General features: G+C 46.8%; 5 protein-coding genes across 5 annotated transcripts; 3 read left to right on the plus strand and 2 right to left on the minus strand.

The window, feature by feature from the left end:
- Nucleotides 1-336: 336 nt before the first annotated feature.
- I302_105288 (uncharacterized protein) lies at nt 337-3574 on the plus strand (the record flags this gene model as incomplete). The annotated part of the gene is made up of 11 exons (XM_065870058.1): nt 337-489; nt 549-600; nt 688-846; nt 905-994; nt 1047-1125; nt 1181-1238; nt 1292-2011; nt 2079-2309; nt 2367-2884; nt 2958-3424; nt 3498-3574. The coding sequence occupies 11 exons, from the start codon at nt 337-339 to the stop codon at nt 3572-3574; spliced, it is 2604 nt and encodes an 867-aa protein (XP_065726130.1).
- A 490-nt stretch (nt 3575-4064) lies between these two features.
- Nucleotides 4065-10730, plus strand: I302_105289 (uncharacterized protein; the record flags this gene model as incomplete). Its single annotated transcript, XM_019195155.1, has 28 exons — nt 4065-4201; nt 4287-4655; nt 4739-5169; nt 5258-5483; nt 5594-5806; nt 5859-5889; nt 5948-6140; nt 6192-6268; nt 6325-6576; nt 6631-6690; nt 6747-6930; nt 6995-7092; nt 7146-7601; nt 7663-7799; nt 7856-7993; nt 8052-8151; nt 8206-8271; nt 8329-8390; nt 8442-9008; nt 9106-9211; nt 9278-9346; nt 9404-9430; nt 9491-9600; nt 9681-9914; nt 9972-10020; nt 10075-10249; nt 10322-10347; nt 10431-10730. 28 exons carry the CDS (start codon nt 4065-4067, stop codon nt 10728-10730), a joined length of 4893 nt encoding a protein of 1630 aa, XP_019042868.1.
- A 261-nt stretch (nt 10731-10991) lies between these two features.
- Nucleotides 10992-12295, plus strand: I302_105290 (uncharacterized protein; the record flags this gene model as incomplete). Its single annotated transcript, XM_019195156.1, has 4 exons — nt 10992-11100; nt 11185-11596; nt 11713-11984; nt 12102-12295. The coding sequence occupies 4 exons, from the start codon at nt 10992-10994 to the stop codon at nt 12293-12295; spliced, it is 987 nt and encodes a 328-aa protein (XP_019042869.1).
- Nucleotides 12296-12675: 380 nt separating this feature from the next.
- On the minus strand, nt 12676-15276 carry I302_105291 (NADH dehydrogenase (quinone), G subunit; the record flags this gene model as incomplete). The annotated part of the gene is made up of 6 exons (XM_019195157.1): nt 12676-13311; nt 13389-14720; nt 14774-14828; nt 14889-14909; nt 14978-15092; nt 15225-15276. 6 exons carry the CDS (start codon nt 15274-15276, stop codon nt 12676-12678), a joined length of 2211 nt encoding a protein of 736 aa, XP_019042870.1.
- Nucleotides 15277-15812: 536 nt separating this feature from the next.
- Nucleotides 15813-16529, minus strand: I302_105292 (uncharacterized protein; the record flags this gene model as incomplete). The annotated part of the gene is made up of 1 exon (XM_019195158.1): nt 15813-16529. One exon carries the CDS (start codon nt 16527-16529, stop codon nt 15813-15815), a length of 717 nt encoding a protein of 238 aa, XP_019042871.1.
- Between the last annotated feature and the right edge of the window lie 53 nt (nt 16530-16582).

A 16582-nucleotide genomic window follows, 5' to 3' on the forward strand; every position in this document is an offset into this window, starting at 1 on the left:
GGTAGATCTGTAATATTGAACGGTGAAGCGGTGAAGAGGATGGATCAGTGCACCGTGCACCGCTTAGCTCGTTGATTGATTTGATTGTTCGGTAGAGCACCATACCATTCACACGTCATCTTTAGGTTTAACATGTCTGTATCACGTGGCAGCATCTTGGCACAGATCGCCTGATATCCCACGCGGAGAATGACCGATCTCCACCTCAACGCAACAACAAGTTACGTCAACCGGGGTGGACCAAGTCCAAAACATTACAAGAAGGACAATCGTTGTTTACAATTTCTCATTGCTCATTCTCCTCGTCCCGACGAGCACCTGAAGCATACTTAAATCATGCCTTCAGATAGAGCGGGGTATACCCTCTCTGTCTTCGCGATAGACGTATCACCTTCTATGGGCGAGGGCAAAGCTGATCCGGGAGGAGAAACGAAAGTACCGAAATTGGATCTGGTCAAGGAGTTTGTAGCTCGGAGGTGTGAGCCGAAGGTGTGTACAACAGCTACTAGCATATCAGACTCGATGAAGCTGATATGAGATTTTCATAGATATCAAGTGGTAGAAAAACGGAAGCTGTTGGTATACTGAGTTATGGAGGAAGTGAGTATCACTTCTCTGAATATCTCTTGACATCAGCTAGACGATTTGTGTGGTAGAGCGATGACTGATTCCCCAGTCATCGCTTAGAAACCAATAACCAAGCCAATCGAGCGTTCGTAGAACAAAATCCAGAAGATGAAGATCCGCCATATGCAAACGTATCTTGCGATGTAGCTATCCAGACGGCCAAGCCCAAAACTGTTGAGGTGGTGATGAACTTGGATGTTGGGGAGTACGAGGGAAATCGTAAGCTACCCCACAGCCTGTGTCATTATGTGGACGATTAGCTGACAATAACGTGAAGCTGTGTCTGCTCTGATGGTCGCGCTGGATATGATACATACGCATAAGCATACGAAAAGTTGGGCTTTGGAGGTGGTTTTGATCACTGATGGTAAGCTGTCCACCGTTTCATATCTTCAGGTATACAGCTGACTTTCGTACAGGTGAAAGTGCGTTTAGACAAGATGAGTATGAAGAAGCTATGGGTAGATTCGATGATCTTGGTGTAAGGTTATCGGTAGTGTGAGTTATCGGACCTGCAATTCCCAGTCACCTTGGCTCATCACATCTGACATAGAGGAATCGACTTTCAGCCTCTGGATGAAGCTGTAGACAAGTCGAAATCACGGAACAAGGTGAGCTGCGTAGAAGGAGAGTTCCTAATCGACATAGCTGACTTGGATCATAGCGACTGTCCGAAAAATTCTGGCGAACATTCGTTTCCATGCTGCACGAGCGAATATCCAAGACCACCGAATCTGAAGAGATGTTACCTACTCTCGAATTGTTCGATGATTCACTGGAAGAATCTAGGTTACCCAAAGCTGCGGTAGTAAATGGCACAGTCTCAGGTATAGACTTACATATCGGCTCCTCCGAAGTAGATCCAGAACAAGCTATAACCATCCCTATCAAATACTCCAAAGCGACTATGAAAGCTCGTCCACCGACGTTATCGAAAGCCTGGAAACCCGCCATGGAGCTTCAAATGCCTGTCAGACCATCCTTAGGATCCCAGAGACAAAGCTCGAATCAATTGATGTCGAGCTTGATCAACCAATCTCAGTCATTCTCTCAAACCGGTGAACCGCCCAAAATGGAGGATTTCGCATCTATGATTTCGGCTGAGGTCAAACATCATAGTACATATGTACTTAAGAAAGTGGATAGTAATGCTCCTCCATCAAGTCAGCTCGGTACGCAAGGACTGGATGCAGAGTATCTGGAAGCTACGCAGCAAGCTACTCAAAACCAAGATGAGGATGTCGAAGAAGAATTCGTGGAGAAGGAGGATCTGGTGAAGGCTTGGAGATTCGGTTCGACCTGGGTACCTATGGAAGCTGATACGTTCGAGCCTTTGGATACCAGAAAAGGAGTGGAGGTGTTGGGTTTCTTTCCAAAGGATGCGGTAAGCTTGCCGATGCTTTCTTCCGAAAACATCTGGCAAAAAGCTGACAATCTAAAATTGTTATTAGATCAAGCGTCATCTTTTGATGGGAGAGGTACGATTTGTTTGGCCTGATTTGACCTCGCCAAAGGGCCAAATACAGTTCTCAGCTTTGGTCGAGGGAATGGAATTGAGGGGGATGTGTGCGGTTGTACGATGGGTGTTGAAGGATCAAGCTGAACCTGTGATTGGATTATGTCTTCCTGCTATGGACTTCCCCGGTGAAGGTAAAAGGCTGGATTTCATGTATTGGGTCAAAGTAAGCTAGCCAATCAGATATCGAAGCGTCATTAGCTGACATAGACACCTGGGATAGCTGCCTTTCGCCGAAGATGAACATAATTTCTGGTTCCCCTCTTTGACCACAATCAAAACTGCAACAGGAAAGGTAGTCAAGGAACATCCTTTGTTACCTACAACTGAGCAGTGTGATCTAATGGATGATTTGGTTCAATCCATGGATCTGGATGTATATGCCAAAGAACAGGCCAAGCGAGAAAGACAGGAAAACGGAGATGAGGATGAAGCAATGTCGGAAGAAGAAGATGATGAAGTGGATACGCCTCGATGGTTCGATCCGGAGCGATCATATAACCCAGTTATACATCGAATCAAAGAAGCTATCTTTCATGCTTCTCTCACTGCGGATCTGGATGCCAATCCTTTAGGTCCGCCGCATCCTGAATTAACGAAATTTTTCGATACCCCTTTTGAAATTGTCGAGAAGTGCGAAGATTTGACAAAGAGGCTGAAAAATGCGCTGGATATCAAGAAAGTACCGCCTAGGACTAGGAAAAAGGTCCAGAAAGAGGGATTAAGGGAAGATGAGGGATTGTAAGTCCTCATAGCAGCTGGCTTAAACCCATATCCTCAACTGCGGATGGAAAAGCTGATGAAAGTGCTATAGTATCGACATCGACGAATTATTTGACGAGACTGCGGCCCCAAGTCAAGTCAAAGCTGAATCTTCATCTCAAGCTACCAAGCCCAAAGTCCAAAGACCCCCAGAGAAGAAAGTGAAAGATGAAACCGAACCGAGATTCATAGAATCCGACGAGGAGATCGAGCCGCTTACCATAAAAGCAAAACCCAAATCTGGTAGATTGATATCCAACGAAACTCCCTTGGAGGACTTCAAGACGCTGATAGAAGGAGAAGGGGACATATTCCGTAAAGCCATTAATGATCTGGGTCTAGTGGTCGACGAGAACATACAAAGTAGTTTCTCATATCAGAACTATCCGTTAGCATTGGATTGTCTACGGGAGATGAGGTCCACGGCGCTGGTCTATGAGGAGGTGGAGACTTATAACGAGATTGTAGAGGAGTTGGAGCAACGGGTGAAGAATGGTAAACATAAGGATTTCTGGAAGAGTGAGTTGCCTATTGGGTTTCACAGCACTTGTATAAACGCGTACTGATTTTTGTTGGGTATTGCAAATCGCAGGATTCCAAGAGGCTGGTGAAGAGGTGGCGAAGATTAGTGCGGAAGAAGCCCAAAAGGCTTTGGAAGAGTATGAATAATTTCTAATATGTATAATGAGGAATCGGCACATGTTTCTTGTCTGAACATATACATATGTATATGAATGTTGTATACGGTATGAAGTATCTTCTATGCATCGTGTGGATCTTTCACTTACCGTTCTGAAGGTAGACAATCGAGGACAAGAAACGCACAGACTTGTCTGTCTACCCGTCGTGTCTACCGGATCTATGCGTTTCTCCATTTGCACCGATCACGTCCCGCCTTACTGAGACTAGTTCAGCATAGGGCGATGGACACGATGGACATTTTCATGTCCATTGCCAAACCTATGCTGTTCTCGTACTTATCGGTGATCCCCGCTTTACTGGACAAGGAGATGACACGTCATGACTTATTTTGCTTCGCGTCACTCGGTGACCACCATGAGTAACGAGGAGGAAAGTCAAGTTAGACAGTAACATTCCTTGACTGTTCGCCTATAAATCATCCAGTCAAAAGGACATCGTCAACTCAAGCTAGGCAAAAATGAGAGCTGTAATCAGTCTAATATCCCTGTTGGGGTATTTGCTGAATATAGGCAGTGTGGCACTGGCAGATTCACCACCTATTAGTATATTCCTAGAGACTAGCTGGGCTGCACCTCCATTACTACTGGAAATCCTGTGAGTTACTTCACTCTCTAGCTATCTTACGTGCAAAGTGGTGCTAGGTCACTCTGAAATAGCTGCTGATGTCTTGGACGAAAAGAGAAACAGTATACGACGAATCCCCTTCATCCTACTTCCCCCTCCTCTCTCTCCTCCCCAACCTCTCCTCGGAAGAATATCATTCCGACCAAACCCTCCTCGAATCAATCAAGAACCTCATATCGTCCTACTCCCTTCTGCCAGGCTCCGAGTCGACGCTCGATCTTGCTTTGGCTCTTCATACGGCCGTTCCGAGGATACAGGCTCAGTTCTCATGGTATGATAGTGCCATTCGGCCTAGGGAGGGTCAACTGGGCGTGGGACATTGTAGGGATGATGGGTGGGCCGAGTGGAGGGGAAAGGGGTTTTGCGAGGTGGAGGAGCTGAGGAGGGATATGGAGATGAGTATTGAGGAGGGGTTGCATCATTCGTGAGTTACTTGCCCACTTTAAATCACTTCTCATCTGGAACTCACCTTGGCAGTCCGATGATACTGATGTTCATCTGTGACAGGGATACCCAACCAGAAATCTTACCGTTCGACCACAAATCCTCACCGCCCTCTTCCTCCTCGTCCTCAGCCATACTATACTTCAAACCCCATTCATCCAATTCAGCAGACCTCCTAAACTACCTATCATACCATGAATCCCAATTTCCAAACTTCAACTATATCGTCCGTTACCTTCCTCCCTCCTCTCTTTCTGCTTCAGACACGGAGATGCGGAAGAAGACACCACTGAGTGGCTGGGGTGTCGAAATGGCATTGAAGAAGATGGATTATCTAGTCGTCGACGATAGACTTACTGGCTCTTCGAGCTCCCCTCAAGACCAGAATAAGTCGAATGGGCAAGGGAAGAGTGAAAAGGGGATATTCGATGACGTTTTGGGGAAAGATCCATGGAGTGATTCGGCGACGCCTTTGACTCCTGCTGAGATTAGGGGTAAGTTGATATCACAATGTTATCCCCCTGATCACCAGCAGAATGAGGAATGCGTCGTTACTGATGCATGTTGTCTTGTATATTACAGATCTTGGCTTGAAAGCTTCAACCCTCATCAAATCATCCGATAACCCTCTAGAAGCGCTCAAAGAACTATCACAGGATTTCCCAAAGTATTCCGCATCGTTAGCTAGACAAGTTCAGGTTACAGACGAGGTTAGGGATAAAGTGAAGTCGATCTTGAGGAGAGGGGAAGCGAGTGAAGCTATCTATATCAATGGTAAAGGGTGGACTGAAGGCTTGGATGCCTATGGGTGAGTGCGATCATTCAACAAGGTCTTATGTGCGGCTGCAAGCCGGAAAAGATCTTTTCCTTTTCCGTCGAGAAACATGAGTGTCTCATGCTGATAATACATCTCCATAGGCTCCTTCGCGCAGTCCGAGCAGAAAGACACCACGTCCTATCACTCACATCTCTCGGTCTTACGCCGAAACAAGCTATTGATCTTATTGCCGATCCCGTCATAGGCGAAGCTCAAGTGGAAGACTCGCCGGGCGAAGGCACGGTAGATTCCAGTGATAGGGTGGAAGGAGGGGATGTTATTGTGTATTGGAATAACATCGAAAAGGACAAAAGGTCAGCTTAGTGCTGCACGGGTCTGGAATCATCAGCTGACAGCTTTGCGCAGATACAAGAATTGGCCGACTAGTCTTGGAGGAGTAAGTTTACCTATACTTTTCAGCCCAAATAGGATGCTGACTTTCGCCTAATTGATAGTTCCTCCGACAACTATATCCTGGCCAATTCCACACTGTCCGAAAGAATACTTGGAACCTTGTCTTCGTATTTGATCTTGCTCAAGTCTCTTCCCTTGATATCATCGCCAACTCAATCAGTCCGATGATCCAGCGTGGTCTACCGATCAGGTTCGGTGTGGTACCTATGTTTGACACAGAGAAAGAAGACATATGTAAGTCGGCTGTCGTGCACGAATAAGGCATACAAACTGAAATTTGTATAGCCGCTCAAATGGCTAAGATTTTCCATTACGTGGTCAAAACGTTTGGCAGAGGATCGACTAGGGACTTCCTTGCTGATGTGAGCTGCTTTTGAAGGGTGATTTCCGCTACGCTGTACTGATCGAACTACCGTAGCTCGTCAGTTCAACACCCCACAGTCCTCAGCTTCCAGGCGTCGTGACCTTGGATAGCGTTCGAAAGGCCTACGACATGCTTTCGTTCACATCGACTAAAACTGGCTTACCATTTGATGAAGTCCTTTTGACTGAGCTGTTCGATCCGCATCTGGAGAAAACCGCAGCGTATATGACTAGATTAACGGCTACCAAGGAAGAATCCAAGCTAGGTCACCTGTTTGTCAACGGGAAACATACCATCGTCAACGGAGTGAGCTTAGCCCTTCAGGCAAATGGAAGCTTCAGCTGACGCTACCCCGAATAGCAATGGCCAATGGTAGTTCAGCAGGAGATGGCGAGTCAATTGGCTTTCTTACAGGAACACGTCAGTCGTTCAGGCCATGTCGTACATTATCTGGAATTGACTATTGTCTGATATAGCTTATGCGAGGCGAACAACCCGAAGACGTGGCCAACTTCTTCTACGATCTACCGTCCACTTCCAAGAGACGTAATAAGCTGATCAACTCCGGTCAAGGCGAGGGGAAATTGAGGGTCTTCAACTCGCTCGACATCTTCGAAGGGGATATCACGAAGAGGTTGATGAATGATTTCGTATATCCTGGTATGTCAGCTTTTGGGTTCGTTGTACTTGAGTCTCGAAGCTGAAATATTGGCCATTGACGCAGGCGGAGAAGGCGTGACGCCTGTCACTATGTGGGTTGTGGGTGATCTCGATACAAAAGAAGGTCAAAAAGTCGTGGAAGATGCATTGAAACATGTTCAGGTAAGCTTATTGATCGTGACCCCACCAAACAACAGCTCATAGTGCTATTGCAGAACCCGAATGGGGCTAGCCGATTAGGCTTTGTCCATATACCAATCGATGATCCGGCTGTCCTAAGGCCAAAGTACAGGCTCTCAACGGCTTTGTACCAATTACACGCATCCTCATTATTGTCACAAGCGACTGCGAACGATCTGCTCGAAGTCATTAAAGGTTTAAATCGGAGCAATGATAATGTTGATCGGCTAGTCATCCCTTCCTCCGGTGAGGAGGACATCCAAGAAGCTAAGGAGACAGGCGATGTGGATGCGAGCGGTCAAAATTGCTTCACCTTGAACGAGGAAGATACCAAGAGGTACTTCGATCATCATCCCATACAAAAAGCTGCATTCGATGGAGTATCAGCTATTGATATCGCTGCAGCAGCAGAGTTTTGGAAGATTGGAAATGGGATTGCTAAGAAATTGGGTTTGAGGGATGGTAAACCCCATCTGCTGGTCAATGGAAGGGTAAGCTACACTCTTGCAGATGCCCATAGCGCTGCTCAGCTGACATTCTGTGCTCCGGAAGTTGGTCGGCCCGTTGACTCCTCAGAATTTCATACTGGAAGATTTCGATACCCTCGAAGCGTACGAATATAGGAAGAGGGTCAAACCCGTTATTGATCTCGTACAGACTATGTATGACGATATTTCGGTTTTCGATAGGTGGGTCAGCTTCTTCTATGAAATCCGACATCGATAGCTGACTTGTTTCACGGCAGATCAACCTTGTCAAACCTTATTTCTGTCTCTTCTTCGGTAATTGCGTCGGCGTACAAGCCTGATTCTGCTGAGGGTATTTTTGTACCCACTCAGAGTGCTAGAGCAAGGCTGTACAAGAAGCTGGACGACGGTACTCTGTGAGCTATTTTATCGCGTTCTTCGCGAAGCGATGCAAGCTGACCATCTGATATTCAGGTCGTTCACTTTGGGTGATTCCGAGAAAGCTATCTTAGATGTAGCTGTGATCGTTGATCCATTATCTGAGAATGCACAGAAATGGTCCACGATATTGCAGGTATGTTTGGCTGCCAGCTCGTCAACCATAACATCAGCTGACGTAACTGATTAGACTTTGTCTGAGATGGACAATGTTGCTATCACGGTTTATCTTGAGCCTCAACCTTCCCTTTCTGAGGTATGTGCAGGCCTTTCATATTGTCATCATGAACAACGCGCACTGACTTTCCTTCAGGTAAAGTTGAAACGATTCTACCGATCTTCGATTCCCTCGAAGCTCACGTTTGATGTTGACGGGTAAATCGAACTCTTTGAGGCTATTGGCAGGTGCTGATTATTCTACCATAGGAACGTAATTGCACCTGGTGTGACCTTTCTCAATCTTCCTTCGACTCCAATCTATACCCTCGGTCTAGACGCCCCAACATCATGGATTGTATCGCCCAAAACTTCTCCGTACGACCTGGATAATCTGGTCTTATCGAATATCCACTCTCCAGTGCATATGTCATTCACTCTCAAACAGCTGCTTATTGAGGGCCACGCAAGAGAATCTAGCAATGCACCACCCCGAGGCCTTCAACTTCAACTCACCACCAATGATTTCGAAGTAGCATCAGATACTCAGGTTATGGCTAATTTGGGATACTTCCAATTCAAAGCTGTTCCCGGAGTGTACGATCTCTCCATCAGACCAGGAAGGGGTAGGGAAGTATTTGAGTTGGAAAGTGTAGGAAGTGAGGGTTGGGATAGTGCGAATATCAATATCACTGGGCCGAGTGTGATTCTGGATAGTTTTGAGGGGAACACTATCTTGCCTAGATTCGTTAGACGACCGGGTATGGAGAAAGCAGATGTGTTGGTTGAAGAGGAGAGGAAGGACTCTGAATCTTTTGCAGGAGCTGTGTTCTCAAAGTGAGCTACGTGCTTTCACCTGTCTCTCCTTTTGACCCCTCGCCTCCCCCAAACAAGCCGTGTCCAGAGGATCTTAGCTGATAAATTATGGTGATAGGATGAAATCCATGGTGGGACTTTCTACAGAGGTTTTATCGACTAAACCGAAATCACGACATGCGGATATCAATATATTTACGGTCGCTTCTGGTTTACTATACGAGGTGAGATCAGCTCTACCTTCTTGCTCATCAGGTTTCATCCAGCTGATTCTATGGTCTCTCATGTAGAGATTCGCTTCAATCATGATTCTAAGTGTGATGAAGCATACCGATAGTTCCGTGAAGTTCTGGTTTATCGTAAGCTTCAGCTCTTCCAATCGGCACAAATAGTATCTAGCTGATGAATGAGTATAGGAAAACTTCCTTTCTCCCACTTTCATCGTGAGCTGCATGTTGTTTCGTGACATGTTGGGGAAGAAGCTCACATTGTGCCTGGTATAGGAATTCATACCTAAATTGGCGGAAGAGTACAACTTCCAATATGAATTTGTGACATACAAATGGCCACATTGGTTGAGAGCTCAAACTGAGAAACAACGAATAATCTGGGCGTTAGTCAACTTCATGCAGCTGTATGACCATCCACAATGAGGTGCTGTCAGCTGACCAGTCTTCATGACGCTTGTTATAGGTATAAGATCCTCTTCCTAGACGTTTTATTCCCTATGGACCTGGATAAGGTAATCTTCGTCGATGCTGATCAGATCGTTCGAACCGACATGAAAGAGCTCGTCGATGTGGATCTACATGGTAGAGTGTATGGGTATGCACCTATGGGAGATAGTAGGACAGAGATGGAGGGATTCAGGTTTTGGAAGACTGGGTATTGGAAGGACGCACTTAGGGGGAGACCATATCATATTAGGTCAGTTGTCCGTTTCTGAACTTTCCCAAAGATGTAAAAGCTGAAAGATTGGTTTAGTGCGCTTTATGTTGTCGATCTCAAACGATTCAGACAACTGGCTACAGGGGTAAGCTAGCAATCTTCGGAGTGTTCGTGCAGTAGAGCTGAGGGATGATTCTAGGACCGACTCCGAGGACAGTACCACGCTCTTTCTGCCGATCCCAACTCTTTAGCCAATCTGGATCAAGATCTGCCCAATTCCATGCAAGATACTATACCGATATTCACGCTGGACCAGGATTGGTTATGGTGTCAGACCTGGTGTAGCGATGAGAGTTTGGCTAGTGCCAAGACCAGTGAGTTCAGCTAATCCTTCTATGATTGTCCCTGGAGCAGGAGCCGGTAGCTGATCATAACAATAATTCTAGTCGATCTTTGTCAGAATCCATTGACAGTAAGTCCGATCCAGCTTCAACGATTTCTTCATCAGAAGAGTATCCAAGGCAGAGTAAGCTGATACAATCTACCATCACGCAGAAAGAACCCAAACTAGTCAGAGCCCGTCAAATCCCTGAATGGGATCTATACGATCGAGAGATTGCCTCTTTCGCAGCCAAGCTGCAAGGCCAGGAAGTAGGCGTAGGAGCATTGGCAGCTAGTGTGGATGATCTAGCTTCTGATGCTAATGCTGCGACTACCTCTTCACATGACGAAGCAGGCGAAGTGGAGGCCAGTGATGCAGAGGGGATAGAGGAGATTGTGGAAGATTATGAGACCGATGAGGAGATTATAGATGAGATGTTGGAGGAGTCGAGGAGGTTGGACGACGAGCTGTAGAGTTTGGGTAATGTTATCGTATTTGACTTATATTGCATGCATTAGCAAATTAGCAAAGCAAATCTCAATGAAACATTTTATTGCGTTTCTTGACGCCTGGTGTGATGTTGTTAGGGTTTACCCGAGGATATCCCGTGTTTCCGAGATGTCCAAACTCGCAATGTTATTGTTCTGGTTATTGTGATTGCTGTCAACACTGCTCGCATCTCCAGATGCAACCCCTTGTTACGTGACGGGTTGGATACAACAAAAGCTCCCAGTATGCTCCATACCTACTCCGCTGGAACTCAGCTCAGCCGGACGGCCCTCAGAAGGACTATACATGCCTGTTCGAGGAGAGCTGCGCAGGAGCCTTCGACAACAGGTAAAGGTATGTCCGACGTTCTACTCAGTTCCTACGGTATATTCAAACATAAAGTACAGGTACTAAGTACATTACGTGCATGCATGATAGGCAAAGCAATATCTGAGACCCTGTTCGCCCCTTCTACCCGAACTCCTTCCTCTTCCCATACCGTCCCATCAACATCCAAACCATCTATCCCAACCTACACCTCAACCCATTCAAGAGCATGGCAAGCCTTTGAATCATCATGGTCCTACACCCCTTGCTCTCCTTCTCCTTCCGCCAAACTCCCAAAATTCATCAAAACCACTCATGAAAACGGCACGAGCATGAGCACGGGTACAGGTATGATAGTAGAAACCCGAACGATATTTGAGAAACCCATAAATTTCAGTCCGCTCTCCCGTCTGCTCGGGGCGGGATTCGCTGCGTTTATAGGATTCCAGTGGTTCTGGATCCCATCGCCTGAGGAGGGGTATCAGACTTTCTGGGATGCCAAGCCTGGGACGGGGGTTGGAACGTGAGTCAGACGGATCCAGCTGGTTTGTCCCATCGTCCCTTCATTGCATTTCTCATGTATCTAAATCTCATCAATCACGTCGATAGCTGACAATCTGTGTATCCTTTGTGTGACAGCAAAATATGGGGTACATTCAAGCATTTCTTATTCTTTCAAACCCCCTATTGGGCCCTTGGAGGAGCAGCCATGGGAATATGGAGTCTTACCAAGAAACTCAATATCGTGACGAAACTCGAGCAATGCAGGGTCAAGTCGTCATCTCTCCCAGCTGGTCAAGGGGAGGTATGGCTTAGGATGAGCACTGTGAAGAAAGACTTGATGAAAGGTTTGAGTAAGGAACCTAGGGATTTGAAGATGGATGACGTGAGGGTGTTACCTCTGAAAGGGCGTGAGCATCCATTTTATTCATTCTTCCTCTTTCATATGCTTTATACCCTTTCGGTGATCAGACGGAAAACAGACATGCTAATCTCGCTTTTTACTTTCTATTTCTGCATTCGAATAGTCCACGAGCGTAATGGCGAGTACATCCTCAATCTCCACATAAAAGATTCCACAAAAGGCAAGCGCATCACAGATGGTCAGCCGTATATCGTTGATACGCGATATGGCAAGTATTTGGACAAGTCGGATTCACCATATGTGCTTTCTCCAAGTAGGCTTAGACATGTGTTTGGGAGGTGGGAGGGGTACGATTGAGCTGCTCGCAAAGCAGATAGGTAGATGTCTTGCGAGTATCAGCAGTATCAAACTATATATATCATGCATCATCGCACCCTTCACCTGACAGCGCACAGCGTGTGCTTTACTAGATCTGCTCGTTCTTTTGTTGCTCATTGCTCATGGCGAGAAAAGTAACAAGCGAGAAAAGTAACAAGATACCCTCGCTTGCAGGAAAGGCGAATCTCATTTTCTTCGATCCAACGATCATCAAACCTTGAGAACGCTCTATATCAAAGCATCCCGTATATGCTATCATCTGCATGCCAAAATTACAAGTACCTCTCCATACTAAAAGTAAGAGAAGGAAACGAAAGAGAGAAAAAATCCGAGTACTATCTATCTACACCCCACTCCGCCTAAGCATAACTAGCCTGCGCCTTCTCATCAACATTACCCAGAGGGTAATCCTTCTTCGTGAACGCCTTAGAACAGTCCGCCATAGTGACCGATGCTCTGGAGATGGGATCCGTCCTGTAGAAATCCGTTATAGGTTTCTTGAAAGGTTCGCTCGAAGCTGTCTGTTTAGCTGATGAGAGGAATGTCAAACCGGTCTTCACCACCTCAGGGGAAGGTTTCTCGAGGGCGTCGTATCGCACAAGCGTAGGGGAGATATCGTACATCCTCTGTCGGAGTTGCAAAGTATCGTCATAAGGTAATGGTTGGCCAATGACCTCGGAAAGTGCCCTGATAATCTTCCAATCTTCCCTTGAAGCTCCAGGAGGTGGAACAGCAGTTCGACCCATCTGGGATCGTCCCTCGGTGTTCACCCATGTGGCTGATTTCTCAGTGTAAGCAGCGGCGGGGAGACAGACATCGGCGAATTGGGCACCGTGGTCTCCGTGATGTCCTTGGTACACTACGAAGGCGTCTTCGGGGATGGAGGATGGATCGACATCGTCGGCGTTGAGGAGGTAGACGAATTTGGGTTTGGTAGATGAGGCGGAGGATGAGGGAGTGAAGCCGATATCGTAGGCTGCTGCTCGGGATGCGGCCTATACGGTATAAACTGGTAGTCAGCATCACGGAACCTAGCACAGTGGAAATTGTCATCCGAGAAGACGATACTCACCCGTTGGAGAACAGAGAATCCATTCCATTCAGGAGTCAAGAATCTGTTACCGTTATCCAACACATGTTTTCCAACAGCTTTCAACACGGCAGCACCATCTTTAGTCTCCGTCACAGCCGAACCGACAATCACCAAAGGTTTCTTAGCCTCCTTCCAGATCTTTGCGAATCCCTTATCTCCACCCTTAGCACTAAGGAACGCCTCGACATCCTTGGGGGAAGTACCCAAATGCTCGTACTCAAAGGTCGAGTCGAACTTCTCTCCAACCACAGCGAACTCTGTTCCTCTGTGGAGATACTGCTTTCTAAACCTAGAGTTGAGGATGGCAGCTTCATGTCGAGGGTTGGTACCGATCAACAAGATCGCATCTGCATCTTCAACATTCTCGATGGAGGTGTTGAAAAGGTAATTCGATCGGATATCAACGGATTGTACTGGAGGTTGATCACCAAGTCTGGAATCTAACGTTGTGTTCTCTGAGCCCAATTTGTTGGTAAGATCTTTAAGAGCGACCAAAGCTTCCGTATCCGCCAAAGCACCAGCTACAGCTCTGACTTCGTCACCCCTAGCACCAGAGTTCAAGTACCCATGTCTGATAGTCTCCATAGCAGTCTCCCAAGAAGCAGGGACGAACCTGTTTCCCTCCCTGACTAGAGGCGTAGTCAATCGCTGGTATTTCAATCCATCGTAGGCGTATCTTGTCTTGTCTGAGATCCACTCCTCGTTGATCTCATCGTTGATCTTGGGTTGTACTCGCATGACTTGAACACCCCTAGAATCTACCCTGATGTTACTTCCAAGAGCATCCAGCACATCGACCGACTCGGTCTTCTTCAACTCCCAGGGTCTAGCTTGGAAAGCATATGGTTTTGAGGTCAACGCTCCAACAGGACACAGGTCGATGATATTTCCAGACATCTCCGAATCCATGGTTTTCTCAATGTACATCCCAATCTGCAAATCATTTCCTCGTCCGGTGGTACCGAGATCTTCTACACCAGCCACATCGTTGGCGAATCTAACACATCGGGTACATTGGATACATCGGTTCATGGATGTCTTGACGATTGGTCCGAGATCCTTGTTTTCTACTGCACGTTTACCGGTGATTTCGTGGAACCTCGTTCGGTCGGAACCGTATCGCATCGACTGGTCTTGCAAATCACATTCACCACCTTGATCACAAATGGGACAATCGAGAGGGTGGTTGGCGAGTAGGAATTCCATAACTCCCTCTCGGGCTTTGTGAACTAAGGGGGTGTTGGTGAATACTTTGGATCCGGGCATGGCTGGCATGGCACATGATGCGACGGGTTTTGGTGATCTCTCGACCTGAGCGAAGACGATGGTGAGCTGAAGCCGCAGATGACAGGGAGGTAGCTTACCTCTACCAGACACATTCGACAGTTACCAGCGATAGCTAATCGGTCATGGTAACAGCTATATAGATGGTCAGCTTGTGTTCGATTATCTTAATTTCAGAATACATTATGAGCTCACAATCGAGGAACAGCAGCACCACTGTATAAGAAATCCCAGTCAGCTCCCATATCCTTCATACCATACCTGATCTGATCGATCGCACTCACGCCTTCTCACAAGCTTGGATCAAAGCGGTTCCCTGCGGCACGCTAACTTCCTTCCCATCGATAGTAAGGGTGATATCAGCTTGTCGGGGGGCGGTAGTGGAAAGTAGTCGAGCACCTATACATTGATCAAGATATCAGCATTCACCCCGGATACCTGCAATACAAGATATTCCTGGCTACGACGCATGGATCGGCAGATCGATCACATCTCGATGTAATGGCAAAAGCAAAGTGAGAGCAGACTTACGGGAAGGTCCAGCGACTCTAGCCAAGTTCTTTTGTGCGATTCTCCTAAGCATTTTTGAATTCTACTCCTCTCTGTGTATGCTGGGTGTGGTAAGGAGCGGAATTATGAGAGGATGTATGGTATGCTCAGTCGAGCTTGTAGGTGTGAGGTATGAGCAACAACAAATAAATCATCGACACATGCACTCACTTCAATTCAACATTGATGCATCGTATTGTACTGGCCAGTGAGAGACGGTGTATAGTAAACCATCTTCACCGTACGGAATACCTTTTAGGGGTTAATTCCGAATGTGGCACTCGAGGGAGGACCAATGAGAAAACCCATGTTACTGAACTTTTGTTAGGTGAAACGTCATCACTTGAGCACGTGGGTGGAGGTGGTCTGTGCGTTCTCATCAATGTGCTCAACCAGGTTGGAAAAAGATTCTATACATATATTCACAAGGCATGACAACAACACATGAACCCAAAAAATACTCATCAACCCAAACGGAAATGTACAAAAGATGCCCATTCAGATCCACTGCCTATCATCCCCAGTCCAACGCGTCACTCCGACTCCATGTCTAGTCCAAAGAGGACCAGACTAAATATAATTACCCTCCCTCACACCCCTTCCCCGTCGCTTCTCAAAAACAACCACATCCCTAGGCAAGAGATCGTAATTCTGCAAACTCCCCTCCCACTCCCATCCCTCCTGGGTATATTGCTCTTTGGTCAATCTCCTCATCTTCCTCTTCTCCTTCTCTGCCTTGTCCTTTTTATCCTTCTTTGTCGTAAGTGAAGTGAGGAATGGGAAATGTAATTTCCTCCCTATGATGTACTCTACATCCCCTAGTAACGTCTGTTTAGGCTTGCTGTCGAACAGTGTCAATTCGGTGGGGACACCTGAGTTACCGTATGAAGGGGAAGGAGAAGGAGGGGATGAGCGCGAGTATGCTGGGTGGGGTGCACCGTACCCATAGTTTGTGGGTTTCGAGATGGTTCGATTGAGTGGTTGAGGGGCGAAATGACCTAATACGGGGTGCCTTCCAGACGAAGAAGGCGAGAGGGGTTGAGCAAGGCTCGATGTAGGTGATCTTTGGGTTTTGTATGATCTAGTTGAGCCGGAGTTGGGTGAAGAAGGGGAAGAGGAGTATCGAGAGGATCTAAGTGATTGTTCTGACTCGGAGTGATGCAGGACTCTCTGAGAGTAGGATGGTGGAGGAGGGATATAGTACGTTGCGAAAGGATGATTAGGGGGTAATGATTCTTCTCCGTGTCCGAATGATGGAGGGGAAGGTGCTTTTCTGGTGGGGTACATGTTTGTTGGGTGGCTTTTTAAGCTATGTCGATCAGCGGATTGAATGGTACAGT

The sequence above is a fragment of the Kwoniella bestiolae genome, chromosome 3 (assembly GCF_000512585.2).
Source record: "Kwoniella bestiolae CBS 10118 chromosome 3, complete sequence".
Classification (NCBI taxonomy): domain Eukaryota; kingdom Fungi; phylum Basidiomycota; class Tremellomycetes; order Tremellales; family Cryptococcaceae; genus Kwoniella; species Kwoniella bestiolae.